The sequence below is a fragment of the Phoenix dactylifera genome, chromosome 11 (assembly GCF_009389715.1).
Source record: "Phoenix dactylifera cultivar Barhee BC4 chromosome 11, palm_55x_up_171113_PBpolish2nd_filt_p, whole genome shotgun sequence".
Classification (NCBI taxonomy): Eukaryota; Viridiplantae; Streptophyta; class Magnoliopsida; order Arecales; family Arecaceae; genus Phoenix; species Phoenix dactylifera.
The window spans coordinates 4,262,634-4,284,368 of record NC_052402.1 but is presented as its reverse complement, the minus strand read 5'-3'; the positions used below and the strand labels follow the sequence as shown (position 1 = coordinate 4,284,368).

At 37.6% G+C, this 21,735-nt stretch overlaps 1 protein-coding gene across 2 annotated transcripts; it reads right to left on the bottom strand.

Moving 5' to 3' along the window:
* Positions 1-6,256: 6,256 nt before the first annotated feature.
* Positions 6,257-20,479, bottom strand: LOC103705171 (AT-rich interactive domain-containing protein 3). 2 transcript variants are annotated; one of them, XM_039131325.1, is made up of 13 exons: positions 19,073-20,479; positions 18,948-18,987; positions 18,718-18,770; positions 13,655-13,700; positions 12,563-12,655; positions 11,523-11,645; positions 11,378-11,423; positions 11,231-11,306; positions 7,621-7,779; positions 7,289-7,339; positions 6,959-7,051; positions 6,683-6,882; positions 6,257-6,586 (listed from the first exon to the last, which is right to left on the bottom strand). In XM_039131325.1, the coding sequence occupies exons 1-9, from the start codon at positions 19,687-19,689 to the stop codon at positions 7,683-7,685; spliced, it is 1,191 nt and encodes a 396-aa protein (XP_038987253.1). In that variant the 5' UTR covers positions 19,690-20,479; the 3' UTR covers positions 6,257-6,586; positions 6,683-6,882; positions 6,959-7,051; positions 7,289-7,339; positions 7,621-7,682. The 2 variants fall into 2 exon arrangements, with proteins under 2 accessions (XP_038987253.1, XP_008787016.1); XM_008788794.4 differs by having other exon boundaries at positions 7,713-7,779; positions 19,073-20,477.
* Between the last annotated feature and the right edge of the window lie 1,256 nt (positions 20,480-21,735).

Below are 21,735 nucleotides of genomic sequence, written 5' to 3'. Positions count from 1 at the left end.
CCCACAATTAATTTAGATTGTTTATTCCAATTGCAGGTTCTTTATCCCTAATTATAGATTGTTTGAGCTTTGTCTCCTCTCCAATGCTTATCTCATCATTTTCTCTGTTAAAGTTCCGATTTTATTACATTGTTTATGTTTCTCTTGCTCAAGCTTGACGAAGCCAGAATTTGAAAGCGCGCGTGTCAGCGCCGTTATCGGTTGGCAGTTTTGTTTGCGCAATGCCAAGAAGTCCACTGGTTGAATTGGGCTTTCTTTGAATGTGGCTAGCGTTTTCTCCCCCAGAGAGAGAGAGAGAGAGAGAGAGAGAGAGAGAGAGAGAGAGAGAGACTGCAGCAAGTGTTCTAGGATTTGGCCATGTCAAACATTTCATACAAATGTTAGTATTTTTTTTATCTTTGGAATTGCGTCAAGAAAATATTTTTTCATGACATTATTTGGAATCAATAACATGGAATCTACCCATGAATTGTTTGTTTGTCACCTGCGATCAGAAATGGACACTTGCAGGAAAATTATGGCCATCCATAGAACTCATGAAACTGAAAGGAATGACTGAAGACTTATAGTGGATGGCTGTTTTCATGTGATATGCAGAAGAAAGGATTATTTGGAAATTATCACCTTTCTCTTAGTGTGTCCATAATAGGGACGACAGTTTCGTAGGATTGTTTCTGAAATCCAGATTGGTAATTCTATTGTGACATCTTACATGTATCAATGTATGTTGATACAAGTAAAGCTGAATGCCTTAAGCTTGACTTATAAGTTGGTTATCGGTTGCAGGTAGTGGATTGTGGTGGTGTTCACAAGCTATGAGACTGCAATATTTTGGGAGGCGCAGAATGATCATATTGAGATACATATTTTAGTTTTGACTGCACTATTATAGTTTCTGAAAATTACTCATGTTTTATCTTCAAATAACCATCTTGTTTTCTGTAGTTCTAACACACAACAAGGGATGCTTGAAGTGTTTTCTTTTGTTTTTCAATATTTAAAAGTTTTCATGATGCTATATAATTTTGATACAGTATTCAACTTTCTGAAATATATTCCACCGTGCACATCCGCCGTATAGTTTTGTAAACTTAGTTCATCAAGAGGAGTTTCTCTACTATCTTTCGATGTCCTATTTCTCCGCATCTCTATACATCTCTTCTCACTTTTTCGTCCTCTTTTTCCTTCTTTCTTGTAGTAACTTCATTTTTCTGGTGCTTTTAGACTAAATTATGAATGCCCATCATATGTTGTGTCCTATACGTTGGTGCACATCCATGAAAAAGTCGCTATAGTTGTTGATTTTTTTGATCTCAACAAAATTATTTTCTTCTGCAGAGTTTCATATCCTGAAGCTGGCACTTTGTCAGGCTTATGGTAGATTTTTCAATCTTACAGTTTGATTTGCTTCAGGGCCATATGGAAATTCATGGATGAGAAGCTTTGTCAGATATGAAAGTGGTGCTGAAGCCCTGGTTGGTCTGTCTACATAGAATTTAGAACTGAATTGTGCATGTGGTCGGTCTTCAAGGTAAGATATTAATGTTTTCTACCGATTCCCTAATAGGATCCGAAAATGGAAATCTTGTGAATTTCAAGTTTTGTGGTACAATTTGATCCACCCATCTTATTATTCTGCAGTTAGTTTCTGGAATGTGGTGCCACTAAAAAATTATTATTAAAATTCTTTCTGCATTTTTCACCAAAATAGTTCTTCTTCCTCTCTAGGAATTTGTTAAAAGTCGATATATTTGTTGCATCAGAACCCCATGCTAGCATTACTCCTAATTGTAAAATGGAAGATAATGTGATGGAGTTATAATCTGCATCTTTAAGCTATTATAGACAATTTTCTTCCATAGAAGACATGTTTGAAAGCATTTCCTATCTTACAAAATTTTATTCACAGGTCCAAAGTGACTTGCCCTTTTTTGTAATCCAAGAACATCTGGCAGAGGTGGGTAGTTCTATATACACCCCCCCTATTGCTCAGGACACCCCCCAAAAACCAAAAAAAAAAAACCCAAACTAACCTTTAGTGTAATTACCATATTGCCCTTGAAATTTTCTCATACACCCCCCTTCCTCCTCCTCCGTTTCGTTTTTGAAAAGAAAAAAAAAAACACCCCTCAAACCCCCCTTAAACCCCTCCTCCCCCGTTCCCCCTTCTCCTCTCGTCGCCGGCATTCTCCCGATCTCCGACCACCTCGCCGGCTTCTCCCGGAACCACCTCGCCGGCTTCTCCCGAAATTTTTTTTTTTTCACGGTTCGTGCTCCGTTCGGCACTGGATCGCCGAACAAAAGGCTTCTGTTCGGCTGAACAGTGCCGAACAGAAGCCTTCTGTTCGGCAACCCTCAACCGAACAGATCTGTTCGGCTGCACAGTGCCGAACAGAAGGCTTCTGTCCGGCACTGTTCAGCCGAACAGAAGCCTTTTGTTCGGCGATCCAGTGCCGAACGGAGCACGAACCGTGAAAAAAAAAAATTTCGGGAGAAGCCAGCGAGGTGGTTCCGGGAGAAGCCGGCGAGGTGGTCGGAGATCGGGAGAATGCCGGCGACGAGAGGGAGAAGGGGGAACGGGGGGTTTTGGGCGTTGGCGAGGTGTTTTGGAGGGGAAGAGCGAGGTGGGGGGGGGGGTTTGGGGGGGTGTAGAGAGCAATTTAGGTGAGGGGGTGGGGAGGGTGGGGGGTAATTTAGGAATTTTTAATTTTTTAGGGGTGTCCTTAGCAAATGGGGGGGGGGGGGGTGTAGAGAGTATTTAATTTTTTTTTAATTTTTGGGGGGTGTCCTGAGCAATAGGGGGGGTGTATATAGAACCACCCGGCAGAGGTCCAAGGAGGCTGTGGAGATGCTTGAGGGCTAAAGTTAGGGAAGTCCAAAGCTTCACATTTGCAGGACTTTAGTCTTGATATTCTGAATATCTTAAAGATTTAGAGCAGCTAAAGAGGAAGCAACATGTTATTTTGGAGACTGGAGTTGCCCTAGTTCTGAAGCCTCCCTAAGACCAGCCACCATGATTATGTTGCCTTTCCATATTGTAATTCTTATTGGTTCTTTTTCTTATCAGCAGCTGCCGAGCCTGCAGGAAAGCCTATAATTATTATATAGGAGTCTTCAAACTGTAAACAACTCTTGTCTTGAAAGAGAAAGGGAACGGCGCTTTGTTTGCTTGCAATGATGGCACTTGTTTTATGCTGAAAACTGATGAATCCATTCTTGTTTCTTTTGATGTCTCATTTGAATTTTGATCAGAAGCAGGCCTAAACCAACTTTTTAGTCGCTAAAGAGATCCCAAAGGTGAGACAGGAAGGCGACGCTGCTTTCCCAAAATTAGCTATAAGGAAGGATAGAAACTCAGGTGAGTTATCTCAAACTGACAGAATATAGAAGGGAGCAGCATTGTAGCTGCCATTAAGTTTATTCACTCTTAACAAAAATCGCATATCAAATGCTAAAACGTAGAAGTAATGAAGAAAAGTATCGCAGAGGCGCATGATTTCTATTCTATCCATATAGCTTTGCACTACTTCCTCATACCTTTTCTTTTCCTCTTTTTCTTTTTTTTCTTACAGAGTATCACTGTAATACTCCTAGTTGATCGCATTTATCGGACTGGAAGAATCGATGGATTACTGGAAAGGCAGCAGGAAAATACATGAAGTTGCAGGTTTAGGCCCATGGAAGAAGAAATGGTTGGTCAAAATGCGCTGCTGTTATGCCATCCAGCCTTGTGGGGGCAAATTTGATGGGTGGTTGGAGGTAACGACCAACCATGCTAAACTGCAGAAGTGAAAAAACCTCATTAAAGCTTCCACCATGAGTACAACAAGTGGGAGTAAAACGTCGTCATGATTGGTAGGTGAGAAAGGTTGGGTAATATAGAGGAGCAGCAGAGGCTATTGGTGATGTATAAAGGCCAACAGTGGTGAAAAAAGGCCCTGTGCTGCATGTGGGGAAGAAGTGCAATGCAAGATACATCCTCTGCTCTGTATCAGCCTATTCTTTCTGCCTCTCTGTTGCCTGACTGTCACCATTATTACCAGCACTAACATTGAACTGGTATAAAATGTTTCATGTTGGGAGTTTCTACTAGATCATTCTCTCATCAAAAGAAAAAGAAAAAAAAAACTTGATAGGAAATTTGGTGTTTGCAATGGGGGTCTCCTCAGGGAGGACCCCTTGGCATGGCTTCCTGTTTGTTGCTTCCTCTCAGTTCTTCACCATAGCACTCTGCTTAGCCACCGATTCGCCGCACTCTAAAGGACATGCACCATCACTCGCTAGCAATAACGCGACCAGCAGCAGCAGCATTGAGATTCAAGCACAACTGCACCATGCAGTATCTGATAAGGTTGCTGCTACGCATGCGAGGATTCACAAGGATAAGCACCCAGGTGGTGGTGGCGGAGGAGGAGGAGGAGGTGGAGGAGGAGGAGGAGGTGGTGGTGGTGGAGGTGGTTGGGGTTATGGCTGGGGATGGGGTAGCATGGGTGGCGGTGGAGGTGGAGGTGGAGGTGGCGGTGGAGAAGTCGGTGGTGGGTGTTGGTGGAGATGTGAAGAAGGTGGGGAAGAAGGGAGTGGGGGGAGACATCACAAGCATGGAGGTCGAGGAGGAAGTGGACGTAGGCCAAGTTACAGCTCGAGCTTGTACCGGGTAGGGGAGTATGCAAGGTGTTCCGGCAGAGGGCGGTGCGGCGGGATGAAGCTGCTCTGCCCCATGCACTGCGATGGTCCATGCTTCTATGACTGCGAGAGCAATTGCAGGGCTCACTGCAGATTCAAATGAAGAAAGAAGAGCATGCCAAGCTTTGTGCTTAATTTAAATAATTAGTGTGTGTGCATGCGGCGTTCCTTTGTGTCCTTCCACTCGTTAGTTCATCAGCTCACTTGATTGGCTTTGGGTTTGAGGTTTTTTTAGTGCTCACCAATTATTTTGAGGGTTGACACCATTGATTGGTTTGAGGTTTTTTTAGTGCTCGCTAATTATTTTGAGGGTTGAGACCATTGTTTGGTTTGATGTTTTTTTGGTGTGTGCTTGTTCTGGGGGCAAATATGACATGCTCATCATGTCTTTAGCTGATGTCAGTGGCGATGGGGTCCTGTGAGATTCGAGGGAAAACTGCAACCTTACACGAGCTGGATTTCTATAAACCCTTCTTCTTCTTCTTTTCGTAAATGCGGCATATTATATAGCTCTAACTTGATTTCTATAAACCCTTGGGGCTATGCAATGATCCAGCAAAAATGTAGCAAGAAATTGTCCATCCATCTTTTATGCATGAAACCATGGAATGACATGCATGTACAAGCTTTTATCTCGCATATAGGCCAGGCCTTGGAATGACATGGCAATGTCGTTTCAAAGTCGAAGAAACCACAGATTTGGATGCATGGCAATAACCCATTAAGTTTTTCCTTTTCTTTTATTAATACAGGAATAATGGTTCTCACACTTTTACCAGAACAAGGACTTCCCAGGATTAAGTTTCTTACTTACGTTGCCTAAAATTATACTACATACCACAACAAGGGATTCCAAGATGAGTTACCTCACCCTAATAATCATAGGATTTATGCTTCCACATGTCCTCTGTTGATCTAATATGCATGTATTGCTTTCAAACTCTTAAGTGCGCACAAATATATCTCAACCACAAGAAATCACAGCATGATCGATTACAGCACCCGAGAAGATTTTGATACACGAGTCATCATATTATCTCTCCTGAACCCAGCTTCTTAATATCAGGTTGGCATGTTTGTTCGAAACTCATTCAGATCTGGATCGAATAACACAATGAAAAATATCTTCTGATCGACTCTTGTTATCATATCATCATGCAAATAACTTGTTACATCACACCAAGCCATCCACAGACAAATTACACTCCCATAACACCTGCTCAATAAAATCTACACAAGCAGTTTTGTAAATTAAAAACTAAACCCAATAACAAATTCCGATCCAACGCCCTCATATGCAACACCCAACACCTGAAACTTCAAGCATCATTTCTTAGTTGTGATGAATTCCCACAAGGACTTCCACGATGAGAAAAACCACAATTACCATTAGATTTTTCATAAGCTCGTAGTCCCCAACCACACGATTCAAGATATCAATTCTATCACTCCAAACTTTTAATTAGGCATGCTATCAAAGCATTCCATGAAATTTTCTACGATGTTTAGCCCATTTCATCCAATGGGATCCTTAACTGAACGTTAAGGAAGCAATGCTACATCATGGATCATATGAAGTTGTAAAGATGAGCCTGTAGCATTTTGATGCACTGATATCAAAGTTAGATTTACAAATAGATACATCTAGACGGTGTTCTTTAAGATTAAGATGCAACTGTCTGTTCAAACTTCTCAACCCTGGCTTAGTAACCCTAACCACAAACAAGAAGTCATAAGACTCATAACCCAATTACATTGGACCAACATCCATAGTTAAAAGTACCAAATATCAGCTCATATGACATACTACATAAACAAAGGTCCAGTATTCCAGCTTATTTGAGATTTGCCGCATGATATCAAACAGTACCAGTCATCTCAGCAACACGAGAGTTCTTTGAGCCTGCAAAAAACAATAACTGATATAAGAAAAGATCAATTGGAGAGAAACGGAGTTAGTAAAATATAGAGATGTCAGCATGGATCAAGAGAAAAGAACCTGCAGCACAGAGTACAACATCAACACAGAATTCCTACAATTGCTTCCCAAATTTGCCACTACAAGATATTAGTTTGCAAAAACCTAAATCACTATTATATATCTGACTGTTCAAAGGGCGCGCGCACAAATAACTGGCCATGCAGGGTGACAACTGCTGATGTTTGATGCGGATCAATTCGCGAAGGCAAGGTAATAACCTGTGAATGATGTCTTCTATTAAGAAAATATGAATCGACAGAAATTAGATCATTTCATTAAGAAACTAACAATCACCTTTTTAAAGGGGGTGACACCCCAGGGATTATCAGGCTGCTCTGGCTCACCAGATATAACCAAACGGCCAGCAGGATCTGATTGAACATGCACCTGTGTTCATCCATGAATAAATTTACTAATGATTAACACAAATATCACTTCTAATACTTGCTTTTCGTACTTTTTTTCTTTGATATCAAAAAGAATAAAAACAAATCTAATGTTTTCCTGCTCATATGCTACATTATAAGATGAAAGATGGACATGAAATTAATGCAACATGATCATTCCATGGCCATTCAAGAACACATTACTAGTTTCAAAGCAAGGAATGGCATTCATCTTTACCTCTTCACGCAGAAGCCCAGGAACTAAAGCATAGACTTCAAAGCAATCTTTCTGCACAAAATCATAAAAACTTCAAGCAAAAAGCCTTGATTGAACAAAAAGTATTCAGAAAGGTCCTATAAACCAGTATATCTCAGATATGGTTGCAAAAGTACAAGCTCTATTTATTCCCTCACAAATACATTCCTTTTGGACAGCATGAATTTATGAGCATCGAAGGATATTCAGCTCATAATATGTCGTATTGTACCGAACCGGACGGTACCCGGCGTACCGTACCATACCGGTTCGGTACGCCACCGGTATAAAAAAAATTATGTACCGTACCGTACCGATATTATGCTAGTGTGGCACCGACACGGGTCCGATACCGAAACGGCAAACCTTGATTTAGCTACGAGTATGTTTTATTTGAAAAACTCACAGTTCGCCTGACATTGATCTTCACCCAATCAGCGGGAGCGCCAACATCAACAACCATCGAATCCCCTCTGCCAATCGAAAAATATTTTAACACCAGTACACCACATAGCAAGTCAATATATGCAACAGTAGTTAAATAAATGAGAAATATCAGGAAAACAATTATGATTGAGAAACTAGAAGATTAAAATTGGTAACTCATTATGGGCTTTCCAATCAAAAAAAAAAAGAAGAAAAGTTATGGCTGACATAAGCAATTTTTTGTATGTTTGTCAAGACATGGGGAATCCACCGAGCACCAGGAGTTAGTGATTTTATCTGCAACAGCATCAAAGTCTGATTTATACCTAGCGAAAGGCCTAAAATAAATACAAATTTGGGAAAAAGAGAAAGGAGATTGAATCCACAATATTAGGATGACTCCTTAAGCATATATTCCATCTAAGATTTAAGACATGCAGTCCTCATCTAAGAATTCAAAAAAAGAAGGGGGATGACTCAAAATTATTCTCGACACCATACATTTCAAAACTATTGATGTTATTACAAGATGAAGCAAAAATATCCACAATGTATAAGCATATACAAGTCTGGTACTGCATTGGTATCAAATATATGCTACTATACATACTGTTTATGACCATGGTAATGCATTCTTAGAGTTATCACTACTATTATATACCTTGCTTGATCAATAAGAAAAGGGAATTCACAATATCTAATTGCAGCCATATAACGAAATATTCGTAGGCTCAACTATCCCACAATGAGAGCACATGAAGATTAACTGATAAATGCTCTCATACTAAGTGGCATTGCCTTTCCTGGAGACAACTAACCCTTCCATTTTCTGACAGACCTACTTTACAACTTATTTTATTTACATAAGTAATACCATCCTATGTCCATATAGTAGGAAGTGCCAAGTGATTCTCCTCAAGACCTAGATTTTAAATATAAATTCCGGAAAGCGTTGACAATAATCCAAACACAAGCTAACCTTTCAATATCTGTTTCCTTCTTGTACAAATTTATCACAATTGTCGTTTACATTAAATTGGAATTAAACCATAATAAATTAGAAAGCATAAAAAAGGCAACATAATTATTTTAAAGAGCATCAAAGAGAAGGTTTGTCTGCCCACTCTATCTCAAATAAGAATTAAAAAAAAAAAAATCATCAAGCCACGTAGATTTCAATGGCTTTAAAAGCAGCTGTGATACATAAGTGGTTAAGGGACAGCATAAGGCATATTTATGCAGCTTGCATACGTAGGTGCATGTGTGACTAGTATTTTCAATATTTAAAAGGTAAATAAAGTACATTGTCTATAATGATAACAGCATAAATAATAGCAATACTAATAATAACATCTACCAATTAGAGCTTAATACATAGTATTTGATTCTTAGTAGCAATAATTAAAGCATAATTAGTGTATTGAGATTGTTAACAGACACATTGTTGGCCCGTTTGAAACCCATTTCCAGTCCAACCATTAGCTTGAACCTGCCTTATTCACATAGGCCTACATAAAAGTAGCCATATCTGTGGTTGCACAATGCTAACAGTCATGGACGCAGTCGCACAATGACAAGTATGCTGCATATGCAACCACAAAATGTTAATCCTACTACATATGTGCCCACAAAATGCTAAGAAATTTGTCTTTATGGCCCTTATGTATCCGGCCTGCATATGGTAGCGGCATATAGTGGACGTAGTGCAGTCAAGGGACCTCATATGCATATACGACTTTATGCACTGCATCTGAAAAAAATGGCAGAGCTATAAGAGGATTTCACAACAACAAATTGCAAAACTCAAAACCCTGCAAGGTTCAATCTCTACAGTTTTACTTCCATAAAAATTTCTAGAGCCACCATCCATTATTATCCAGATTTTGTTGCGCTCACGTGCTTTCTCTGACATTTCTTCAGAAGTATAAGCTTCAGATTTGTTCAATATTCACGACCCATACTCAGGCCAGTTCAGATGATGACCTCAACAAACAATCGAGCATCATTAATAAATTAGCATGAGTACAAGATTTTTTTTTGAAAAAAAAATGAAGTCAGAATTGAGATTTTGATAATTTAAAAATGGTAAAAGCAAGCTTGGAATTAAGAAAATATTCTTTTATCAAGTGGTAAAGATTCCATTATGATACAATTAGACATGAAGTAGAATTAACACCCTTTGGCAGCAAAAGGATCGACCAAAAGATTTTCTCTATGCGCACAATTAGGTTTGTACCCCTTTCTATTAAAACTAGAACACTAACTAGAACTCCAAATTAGACTCATAACAAGCTTGATCAATAAGGCTGCAAAAGAATTGGAAGTTCAAGCTTGGCCCATAGACCGAACTCAACCCTTAAATGACACCGTGGGTCAGGTTGGAAGCAAGACCACGCATATTGTGTTGCCCTTCCCTTGGATCTTCCATGTTTTGACCCAAAATCAACCCACCCCACCCCAAATATGGGCCAAATTAGGTAGGTAGCTCCCTAAGCCAACTAGAACCAACACATAAATTGCTCATTAAAGGAAATCAATTATAATGATTAAGACAATAAGTTTAAATGATATCTTCTAAATCATGCAAGGTATTAAATCCTATAGGATGGGACTGTCCCAATTTGCCCATGGAATGGGACACGCTGTCGTCTTGCCCAACTCCGACACTTGAGACAGGGAATGTTCCAAGACATGCTGATCAGCGTGCTGAGAGAATGGCAGGACAATCCTATCCTGACACTCGAGATGGTACCTCATCCCGGTGGGGATGTCCCATCAGATTTGAGACCATGAAATCATGACATACAACCTTTTAATGAAATAGAAGATATTGCACATTCAAGCATTGATTTCCATTATAGAATGATCCTACTAATTGGTTGACCAAATCTATTTTTGAGCATAGATTTCTTGAAACCATGATAGATGGACTTTAAGTCCTTGAAGTTTAAGGGTCTTTGTATGACTATTAATTTATTTCTCTACATTCTAAATTCCTTATATTACCTATTAAGATCTCCAAGGACATCCAAAATTAAACTGGCCCTATATCTTACCCCAAAATTTACCCCTTTGCCCTACTCAAATCCAAACCCAAAGATTCTTGGTCGGATCTGGATTTAAAGACTACACTCCATTCCAATATTCCAGATGGATATTAGAAATAAAATTGAAAATTTGACCCAACAAGACAAAATTTAAAAAATGGGTGGTCTAGGTTAGATATAGACATTGGACCCAGATTAAATGGGGTTAAGATCTGAATCAAGCAAATCTCTTATACATGGGGCAATTATCCAAAGTTTTCTGAGAAATTCTTGAAATTCAATCTCCAACCAATTTCAAACCAACAAGAGTTCTCGATGAGATTATAGTGAAGCTCAAGCCTACCACTATGCCAGTTGAACAAGGCAAATAAACCATACAGCAAAAAAAGGTACATATCTCACGGTAACCAAAACAACAGGCCAGCATTGACTAAGCATAAAGGATCTTAACTGTGGCCTGATGACTTTCGTATGTGCAACTTTGGCTGCACGAGCCAGGCCAGATGTTTTCTTCCTCTTCAGTAAACCTAAACACATTTGAAAAATTTGTAAGTAACAGTAGAGACTAATATTGTTAACAGAAAGCAGATTTCAATACTTTTAAGATGTTTATCACGTTTTAGGAGAGGCATTGCGCTTTTATCCTACAAAACCGAATCAATTGTGTTAATATGTATGCTAAACAGAATAACAGAATGTTAAAATTAGTATGCCTAACTATGGCCAGTATTACCAATACAAACCTTAATGATTGGGTCTCCAACCTCACCATTACCAAGTAGGCGCTGAGAATGCCAACCCTGCATAGCACGTGCTGCAGCATCCCTTCGGGCTCTACCTGAGCCCGATGATTGATTTCCAGCTACCTACGAACAAATTGCATAAAATAACTGGCCAAGAAATTTCACCTTCTTCTCTCCAGAAGCTTATCTCAGCTACTTTAATAAGCAGAGTGCAAATTTCAACAAAAAATTAATATCACAATGCAAAGTAATCCAAAAGAAAGGCATACAAACATTTCATGGATAGTGAGCATTTAACTGCAACATCAGCTCATCATACTATAGATTGTCTTGGATAAACAACTCATACACTTGATTGTTTAACATCTATTAAAAAGATGAAAACACTATAAACGGTTATACTTCCTGATAAAAAACTTGCTGATAAGAGAATGGGTCTGAGTAGCGAAATGCAAATCATACCAAGCACAGGCTGAACTACTAAAGGTGACATCTAAAAGGGAGACCAAAAAAGGATTTGCAAGGCCCAGTTCAAACAGCTTAGTTTACCAATGAGCATTAGATGATGATCATAAAATTCCTATCAAGATTGAGCTCTTCTGCCTACAACTTGTGCCTTAAGGCAATTTCTTACATACCTAAACTTCTTTTCTTTTTTATAAAGTATAGATAACCTTGGCGTTTGCAGGCAGGCAAATTTCTTATATCCCTAAACTTGATGTTTGCTACCAACCTACATTAGCTTAACCTACATGACCAAGAAGCTGGCATTCCTACCTGCAAGTAAGTCTTACAAGTCTTACCAGTTCTGTGGAAGGCCCCAAATTGCCTTGGTCATTTCCACAGTGAGTTATAAGGGGCTGGAAGATCAGGTTGAAAGTCCACCACAATAAATTTTTCACCTTTGTTAAAGTACCTTGATTCATATATCCAACACACAAAATACTGAACAAAGCTTATAGGTGCATTGCAATCATGTCACCGCATAGCAAGATGATATTAAATTCAGTTGGTGTTACAAGATCAGAATGAAAACTCACCTGATGATCAGAAACTATAGTGTCTGGAAGGGAAGAGATCGGCACTTGGAGCTCACCTGTACGAATTTTATGTTTCTCATACTCAAGAAGTGCCTGCAATTTCAGGAGAAAAGGATATTGAAATGCAAGGAATAAAATGATAACTACAAACAAAAAATGCTTTATGGTATAATAAATACTTTCAGATCACTTAGTATTTTTGGCATTGATATGATGGAATTGCTGTATTTTGACCAACATGCAACCAGTCAAGACGGAAAATTCTAGAAATATATTGATTGCATTAGCAGATTGGAGCAAACCAAACTTCTCTTTGTGATGTTCATATTGGCATACTTTGATATAGGTGATATCAACATGGGTTAAGGGTATACTTGATATATTTATTAGCAATAACATAAACGAGGTACATGCTACTTGGGCTAGAAATAGTCCAAGCCTCATACGTAATAAGAAGCACTTGATTTTTACAAGAGATACCACAGGTTGGTGTATTTCAATTGCTGTACTTAGGGGTTGTGGATATATCTCCATACGTCTACTATAAGATTCTCCATTATCATCAATAAAAGATCTTCAACCTGCTCTTGGAAAGAAGAAAAGTTTCTCACTAAAACAGGGGTGAAGGCTGAAAGAGAAGCATCTTATGAAGCTTTAAAATGGGACTAAGGCAGAAGTATAAACCATGATGACTACACAATGAATGGATTTGCATTAGCCTTCTGATCTTTGCAACTTTCGCACTTCCATAAACTTGGCAAAAAAAAATCTTTAACTTGGATTTTTTTTTTAAAAAAAAAAAACAAAGATAAAAGAAGGTTGAGCATTGTGCTGGCATTTTGTTTCAATTTGACCAGAAGCACTTGCAGCCCAGTTCTATCAAAAACCAAAATAAAAGACAGTTGCAAATTACCAAGTACCATATCCATGGACAATACAGCATCTTTGAGTACAATAAAATGTAAATGAAAAATAACAAACAGAAACAACTTTTTTACTTTAATCTCATATCCAGAGGTAAAAGATGAAGCTAATTAGTTTAACAAAACTATATTATAGATCCAAGTAGTGATCTTCTAGTCTAAGCATTACCTTCTCATAGAAAATTCGAAATGACCAAGACACAGTAGTACAGGTCCTGCATCAAAAATGATGGTCATCAAGGCATTGGCTAATCAATTAACAGCTATAAACTAGAAATTATAGTGATTGCTACCAAATTTCCAAGTTATGCATAGACTTTGCATTTATTAGAGTAGGAAAAAAGAATACGAGTTATGACAGCTGTTTGAGGCATTCTACAGCAAATATTTAGAGGTTAGCAACAAAACAGTCGAGCAAAATTAAACCCTAATGACACAAAGAATGCTGTCAGTAACTAGTAATTCAATTAGCTAAGGATGAAGCTTCTCCTTATGAGAGTGTTAGAAATCCAGGGTAACATTGAAAGATGTTTTTATAGTTAATAAATGAGGAGTAACATGCTAGGAGCTTCAACTGACTCAAATTGGATCATCAAACATGTTTCATGTAACCTTCCCAGTTGAATATCACATCATCATGGGTCGACTGATTAAAATGGTTATAGCAAGAGGCTCATTAATTTCAAAATTCCCTATCATGGTTCCAACAATCAAAAGACCCATCAATATCAGAGAACCCCATGAACCATTTGATTGTGAGCAGTGGCTCCAAGAAATTACCTGTGTCAACCGAGCTCTTACCAAATTACTATCTCAAGAAGACCTCAGCACACAACAAAACCTCGGAAAGCAATGGCCTATAACTTCCTTAAGCTCATTCTTATGTTTGACTGTCATAGAGTTCCTCCCAAACATGCTCAAGGGATGGAATATCACATAGAGGAGGCTTTTTATACACTTTCCAAGATAGCAACAAAAACTGATTGCATCTACTAGATTTGATCTGGAAAGTGGAGTGTAAAGATCATTCAGCTAACCTACACTGTGTTTGGATTTTGAGATTCAGAGAGAAGAGAAGAGAAAAATAAGAGCCAAAGTCAAAATCCCTGTTTCATTAAGAGAGAAAAGAATAGAAACTCCAAATCTGTCATTTGGACAGTTAAATAAGGAAAGAAGCAAACAGAAATGGAAGAACAGGTTTGTCCCCTGCTCCACCTTTTTAATCTCCAAAAGTGGACAGCTTAAGAGAGGAGAATTTTTTTGTCTCATGCCAGAAGTTCACTTCTCTTGTTTCCCTTCTGTTTTTCTCTCTTCTACCATATATCCAAACAGAGCGTAACAGAGAGGGGACCAAGGGAGTGCCAGCAAAGAAGGTATTTCTCTTGTCACCTGAAGAATAGGAACAGATTATGATTTTTCTCCCCTTTCTTTCCTTTTTATTCTCTCTGTTCTGACTTCCTCCTGAGGAGATGTATGTGTCAAGTAGAACTATTCTTGTAAAATTAAAATGTAGATGATAAAGCATAGATGCTCAGCTTAGGACTTGGATTGACTTCATAAAAACATGTCAATAACCGTCAAGTTTTGTCATTTCCCCAAAGATTTGGATTGAGCATGGAAGAACCTGATTCCAAACAATTTAAGTTACCTTCTCGTACCTAAGCTTTGGTTTATTGTTCATTCAAGTTTAATTTGTACTCAAGAATGACAGAAATATTATTGTTGACCTAAGCTATCGATAGCCCCTCTTGGTAATGAATCAATCCAAAGCTCGAAACCAAAGTTTTAGGTACTAGTTTCGGTACCCAAACCAATATTGAACCGGTACAAGCCATACCAAGTGTTGGTACATTGCACCTCTTGGTATCGACTCACGGTATGGAAAGTGTACAAGGATATTAAATGGGTACAAAAATTAGTATCAATATTTGTTCTAAACGGCCAAAGATACAGATCAAATATTGACCATATCCATATTTGTTCTAAGTGGATACAGATTAAAAGTTAGATATGATTTATATCCATAATTTTTTACCATAATACAAATATAAGTTGAATATTATTCGAATATAAATAAAATTATAATGGAATTCAATGATGAAAACTAGCACTAATTATATAATTATAAAGGATAAGAATGGAATTAACTATGTAGATCACATACATGTAACTAAGGACCCAAGGCATGGTTATTAAATCCACACAGAGAGCAACCTAGTCAAGGATCCAGGTCACTAGTTTGACCGATTTTGTACCAAAAATATAAAATCAAAAATTATAAGATAAAAATATGATATAAAAATATTTAATATTTTTTTGCATCAAATACCATTGTTAATCTTTAATCATTTCATATAAAAATATTAATGAATTATCTATTCTTAGAGAGCTTGTAAAATATATATATATAAATATATGAATACAACAAAGCTATTAATATTTTTAACAATAGAGCTTTGAAAATATCATAAAATAAAGAATATTCATTTTTCATTTTTGTCCAAGCAAAAGAATCTTTTATAAAAATAGTGATTAAAATATGAAATATCATAATATACATCAAATCATTCTTTAACGACCTAAATACATGTCAATAGGTAAAATAAACTCCTTATAGAGTAGGAATACATGTTGTAGCCAAGTGGTCAAGGGCTTGCCATTCAAACAAAAGATCATGGGTAAAATCCTGGGTTATACAGTTTATTTTTGAGAACATTTCAACCAAATCCGGCAAAATCTATAAATGATATCCCAATTCGAATTCAGATCCGGTTGGACATCAAAAATTCTATTCAAATCCGTTTCAATTCGCATATGTATATGGATATGGTTAGATTTTATCTGACCCACTCAGCTTGGTACAGACCGATCGGTTTCGACAATTCAAGCCACGCTCAAAATAACTAAAGAGACTCGAATCAACAGCATTCAACTAAAAATCTTGCTGAAGTTACTGTTTGACTAGTGATTGCAAAAAAAAAAAATCTGAAGTTTGATTGCCTATACTCTCCATTACACATCATCTTAGGTTGTGCAATCTCAATGCTGGCATCAGAGCAATCACCTTTATTCATCAATCATCAGCAACAAGAGTGAAATCAATCCTAAAAATGCTTCTCGTGTTTATGACATGAACAGCAGAATCATTAAAGAACATTGGAAAAAAGATATCTGTTCAGATGCAACAATGACAAGACTAAGATTGATTTCAAGCAAATCTCATGAATCCCTCAAAAAATGCAGTCTGCAAGTCATAACATTCAAAGGCATGAGAGAGAGAGAGAGAGAGAGAGAGAGAAAGCATGGTGATGACTAATCTTGGCAACTGAACATTCAACCACCAAAAGGGTATTACCTAAAGTTCCCACAATAGCTTGAATAATATGCCCATTTTAAAACTCTTCTTATTGAATCGTGTCCATAGATGGTAAGTTTAATTGGTACAGCAAGCCCAAAGGAAGTAGGGTGACATTCATGACGAGAACTAAAGAATTTGCACATCCAGTGGTAAAGCATGGAACATTGGTCACACAACAATATAAGCACTGATCAATGCATGAAAAGAAATGGAACCAACTACAAGTAAACCTTGAATAATAAATTGTTTCTTTTCAGATAAGTATATAAATTAATAAAGGATTGCCCTAAACAATCCAAAGACCCACCACTAGTTGTGTGCATAGAGCCTCCTAACTAACCAATCCCATAATGAATTTCTCTGTTTGACACTTCTAATAGGGGGGAAAATGATAGGGTCAAATACCAAGAGAACTTACATCTCTTCTTGTCAAAACCAAGCAAAGAGGGTCCCTTAGGAACTTATTTTGTTTAATTCCTTTTCTTTTGAAGTGTTGCATTGACTATCTTTTGAAGAGAAGTATGGGTCAAACAAAAGCCAGCTACCTGAGATTAAAATATATATTGTAAAGGTTTATTTGAGCAACTAAGAATAAGCAAGTCATTATTGTCCTGCTGTATCACTATATGGGGAAAAATCATATGCTCTAAATTGCTTTTATTTCAGTATTTGGTAAAGCCTTGGTGAGAAGATGTTTGATCCATCCACAGCATAATTTCTTCCTCTATCAGGTTTAGAGACCTAAGCTGAGATGCATTTCCATTCCAAAATATTTTTAACTGATTTAGGCAAGACGAACCCATATCTGGAGTCTCAAGAAGTGTCTCTGGCTAGCGATAAAATGTCCAAGCTTCAAAAGCATTAGCGCGTAAAGAGTTAGTTAAGAGTTATAAACCCACAGGATGCATCATTTAGATTCTGGTACTTTAAGCATATCCAAAAAGGCAGACCCGAACATTTCAGGATGCAGATCTCTTGTGCCACCCTAGCAAGACAGCAACATCCTTCCCATACCTAAGATTTTAATTCCTTTAGTAATTTGAATTTCAAAAGCTGTCTTGCTAATGTCCATAAAAGTAATTGAACAATAATTGGAGGGCAGTCCTCTCCTAGTCCCCTTCCATCATGGACAAGTGGCGAAACCCTGAAAACTAAGTAACTAAATTTCCTAAATCATTTTTATAAAAGTTGATGAAATTCTGCATTGTAATACATCTGCATCTCATCCTTATCTTATATTAATGTGAACCATATTTTGCAATATTATTGTTATTCATGTACAGACTATTTATAGATTGTACTATAATAGCAACACTATCAACTCGATATACGGTTTCATGTCGGTAATTTCCCCATTATTAAATGAAAAAAACTGGAGAAAGTAGATTATGATATCTTTTAGTCTCTTGACAAAAGAATCATCCATGTTTATGACAGTTTAACTTTATGGCAAAGCTAATGAATTTATGGTCCAAGTTAACCATTTTAACAACCTCATATGAAGCATGCAATCTTTCTAATTAAAAAAAAAATCCAAAAATTGATCAAACACGAGGGGCAGCCATCTTGGCGTTCGTTAATCCAGCTACTTATTTGATTGGCTAGATCAGTTGATAATTACATAAGAATTACATACAGAGATCGCAAGCAAATAAAGGCAATTATTATTTATGAGATTTTTGAGAGGGGGAGTGCAGGTAGGTGGAGAGGGAGTTCTCAGCAGATTTGAACCAGGTTTGAGTTGATTTCAACTTGTCAGGAAATTGCAAGTGTCTATGATTGGGAAACAATCACACATTCTGATGAACATTGGACATGCAAGACTTAAAATTAACAGCACAAACCAAAAACAGATACATCAGAAAAGAACTTACTTTGGGGGCTTGAAAGACTCTCCCACCTGACGCCACAGCTTGCACGATGTCACCTACAAAAGAACAGAAATATTCATATCAACCACATGGCTGCATAAAAGACACTAACCACATGCATAGTTGCGCTCCAGATATTCTATTCCTGTCTATTGAATTACTATAAATAAACGATATTTCACGTAATCCATAAAAATCAAGAGCACAACCCAGTTAAAATTGCATCACTCTACCTGGTCATAACCACCCAATCTAGTCACTGCCCTCCATAACCTGGTCCCAGCAAAGTGCCAAAAAACTTGTTCATGATGACGGCAAAGCAAAAATATTGAAAAAAGATTGAAGGCCCGGCACTCACTTGAGACAATTCAACCCTTCTCCATAAAACTTGGGTGGCTTAAACTCCATGCTCCTCTCCCTGAAAAAGTTTTCAAGCTCCTTCATGAAGGCTGCCTGCTCTTCCTCTGTTCCAGAATCATCACCATCCAGGAAAGAGTTGAAAGTGTATGACTGGTTAGAACCCTCCACATGGGCTAAGTATTCTCCACCTTCCTTTTCCTGTTTCAGTGAGGCCTCCGTAAATTCCTCAGAATGAGCTGCATTATTATCTGTTGCAGTAGATCTGCCCCCATTCTCCAACTGTACACTATCCATCTTGCTCTCCTTGCCAGTCCTGATATCAGATGCCTCATTGTGATCTGAGGCCTTGTCCTTCTCAATCAGCAGACCAGGATCTTCAGCAACATTTTTGAGGTCAGGCAGTATGTCATCGCTTCTAGTAATCCGTTCAACAGAAGCAGGTTCCCGAGAAGCTCCTGCAAAAGCTTCTGTTTGCAACTCAGAGTTCTGCCCCATAGGGTTCTCGATTAAAGGTGAGAAGTCCTCATCTTCAGCCACCTCGTCGATCTGCTCATCTTCTGAAAGTTCTGGCATTTCTTGGTCTGATGATTCAGTGCTATCCTTTGTCTCACTCATCTTGATAAATGAGCTCTTCGAACTGATCAGAACTAGGTAGCCGGACTAAACTCCACAGTTGATGAAAACTAGTTTAAGCTTCTCCGCGAATTTCTGAATCAAGAAATGATTAAAAATCTCCTCCCAAAACCCTATTCACTCTTGATCCTTCTCCTCAGCGCAGCACCGCCCCGATTCCCGCAAACCCATGCAAAAATCCAAGTTCCTCCCCCAGGGACTTCACATAAATGGAGAGATACTCTTCAGAAGAGTCCCTCAAAACCACCTCTCTCGGGATTGCCACAAAATCCCTAACTTCCAACCACTGGAAAGAAAAGCTCCAAATTTCTCAATCTTTTGAGGAAAGATACCGAAACCTAAGACTTAATTCCTCTTCTTCCTCGCACCCCGTTCATGATACTAAACTTGCCCCACAAGATTCAGAGTTCGAATCTCCTTTCCGATCGAAATGAAAGCCCGAAGTTCTCAATAACGGATCCAGTAACAAAAACTAAGCGAAGCGGAAAGACAGAAAATCGCTTAAAAACCCTAACTTCTGTAGAGAAAAAAGAGAAAGAACTTAGCTTCCTCGAGACACTGTTCCTCTCGGCGACCGGAAACCACGAGGAGCGCCAGGGCTTGAAGAATGGCTTGGATTCGGACCTCCAGACGATTCCCAAGCGCGATTAGGGTTTCGATCGACGCCACTTCAAAAACCCTAACCCTAAATCCTTCGAGAACAGGGCACGGAAGGAGACGGGATGGATCTCGGCAACCGAGCTTCTCGCAGGGAGGAGATTAAGTTCCAATCACCGCCCGTACCCTTACCCGGAAGTAAATACAGCTCCCGCTGAACCGGAAATAGATCGGGCCCGGCTTAGGGATGGCCGATTCGGGAACTGGTACTTTTCACGTGCAAGGCACGTGATAGGTGCAGTATGTGTTAATTGAAGGCAGGGGACTCCAAGACACTTCTAGATTTTCCCTTTTTTGTTATAAAGATTTTTTTTATTAAATATATATATATATATATAATAATAATTTGCCAGTCTAACTCTTACTGTTTTTTTTTATTATTATGCCGGTTTCACATTTAGAGCTCCAAGTTTTATTTTTTGCAGTTGATCATTTTTCCTTCTTTTTCAATATTTATTGATTATATAGCCACAGGATATCAAGTGGCCAAGCTAGTAAGGTCTTTATTGAATTTAACTAAAGAGTAAATTAATTTATTTCTCACTAAAATTTTTCAATCCTATATATAGTTACTTAAGTAGGTAATGCCATTTTTTGTCCATTATCATGAATAATTTTTGGATTGGATATTTTTGAAACAAATGATAATATAGAAAATTACAAATAATGATGGGAATTAAATTGGTACAAATAAATGTATCATCATTTTTTATTTTCTAAGCTAGTAAAATGAATTAAATATTAAATATTATTAATTCATATATTTTGGATAATTTAACTGTTTGTTGCTTTGATAAATTATGAAACAAAATGGAAGTATAATCTTGTCAAGTTCTCATGGGAGACAATCCAATCAAGTAAATCCCTTCACAAAATTTATTGAAATCCCATGTTTTAGAAAGAAAAAAAAAAGCAAGTAATTTAACGGCTATATTATTTTATGATATATTGTTTATTGAATATTAGAAAAAGTTGAATAAAGGATCAAATGGAAATGGTATAGGATCTATATCTTCTTGTATTTTTTAACTTGCTCTCGTTGGATTAGCTAGGTTCTTAGATTATTTCATTATTGTATACTCATCAATATATACTTAAATAATAATAGGAATATATTAATAGGATATCAAAATAAAAATATATGGAAATTAGATTAAAGATTGGAATTAAAGTGTGAGTAAGAAAAATTATAATTACAATGCACGTGTAGTAAAACTAGTTAATATATATATTAAAAAAAAAAAAACTGATTCGCCTGTTCTATTTGGTAGAAGTTGGTAAGTAGTAGAGCCACGCCAAGGCCTCAAACCACTATATAAAAGCAATATAATAGTAATAAGGTTGGTAAAATGTGATCTGACATTCATGTTC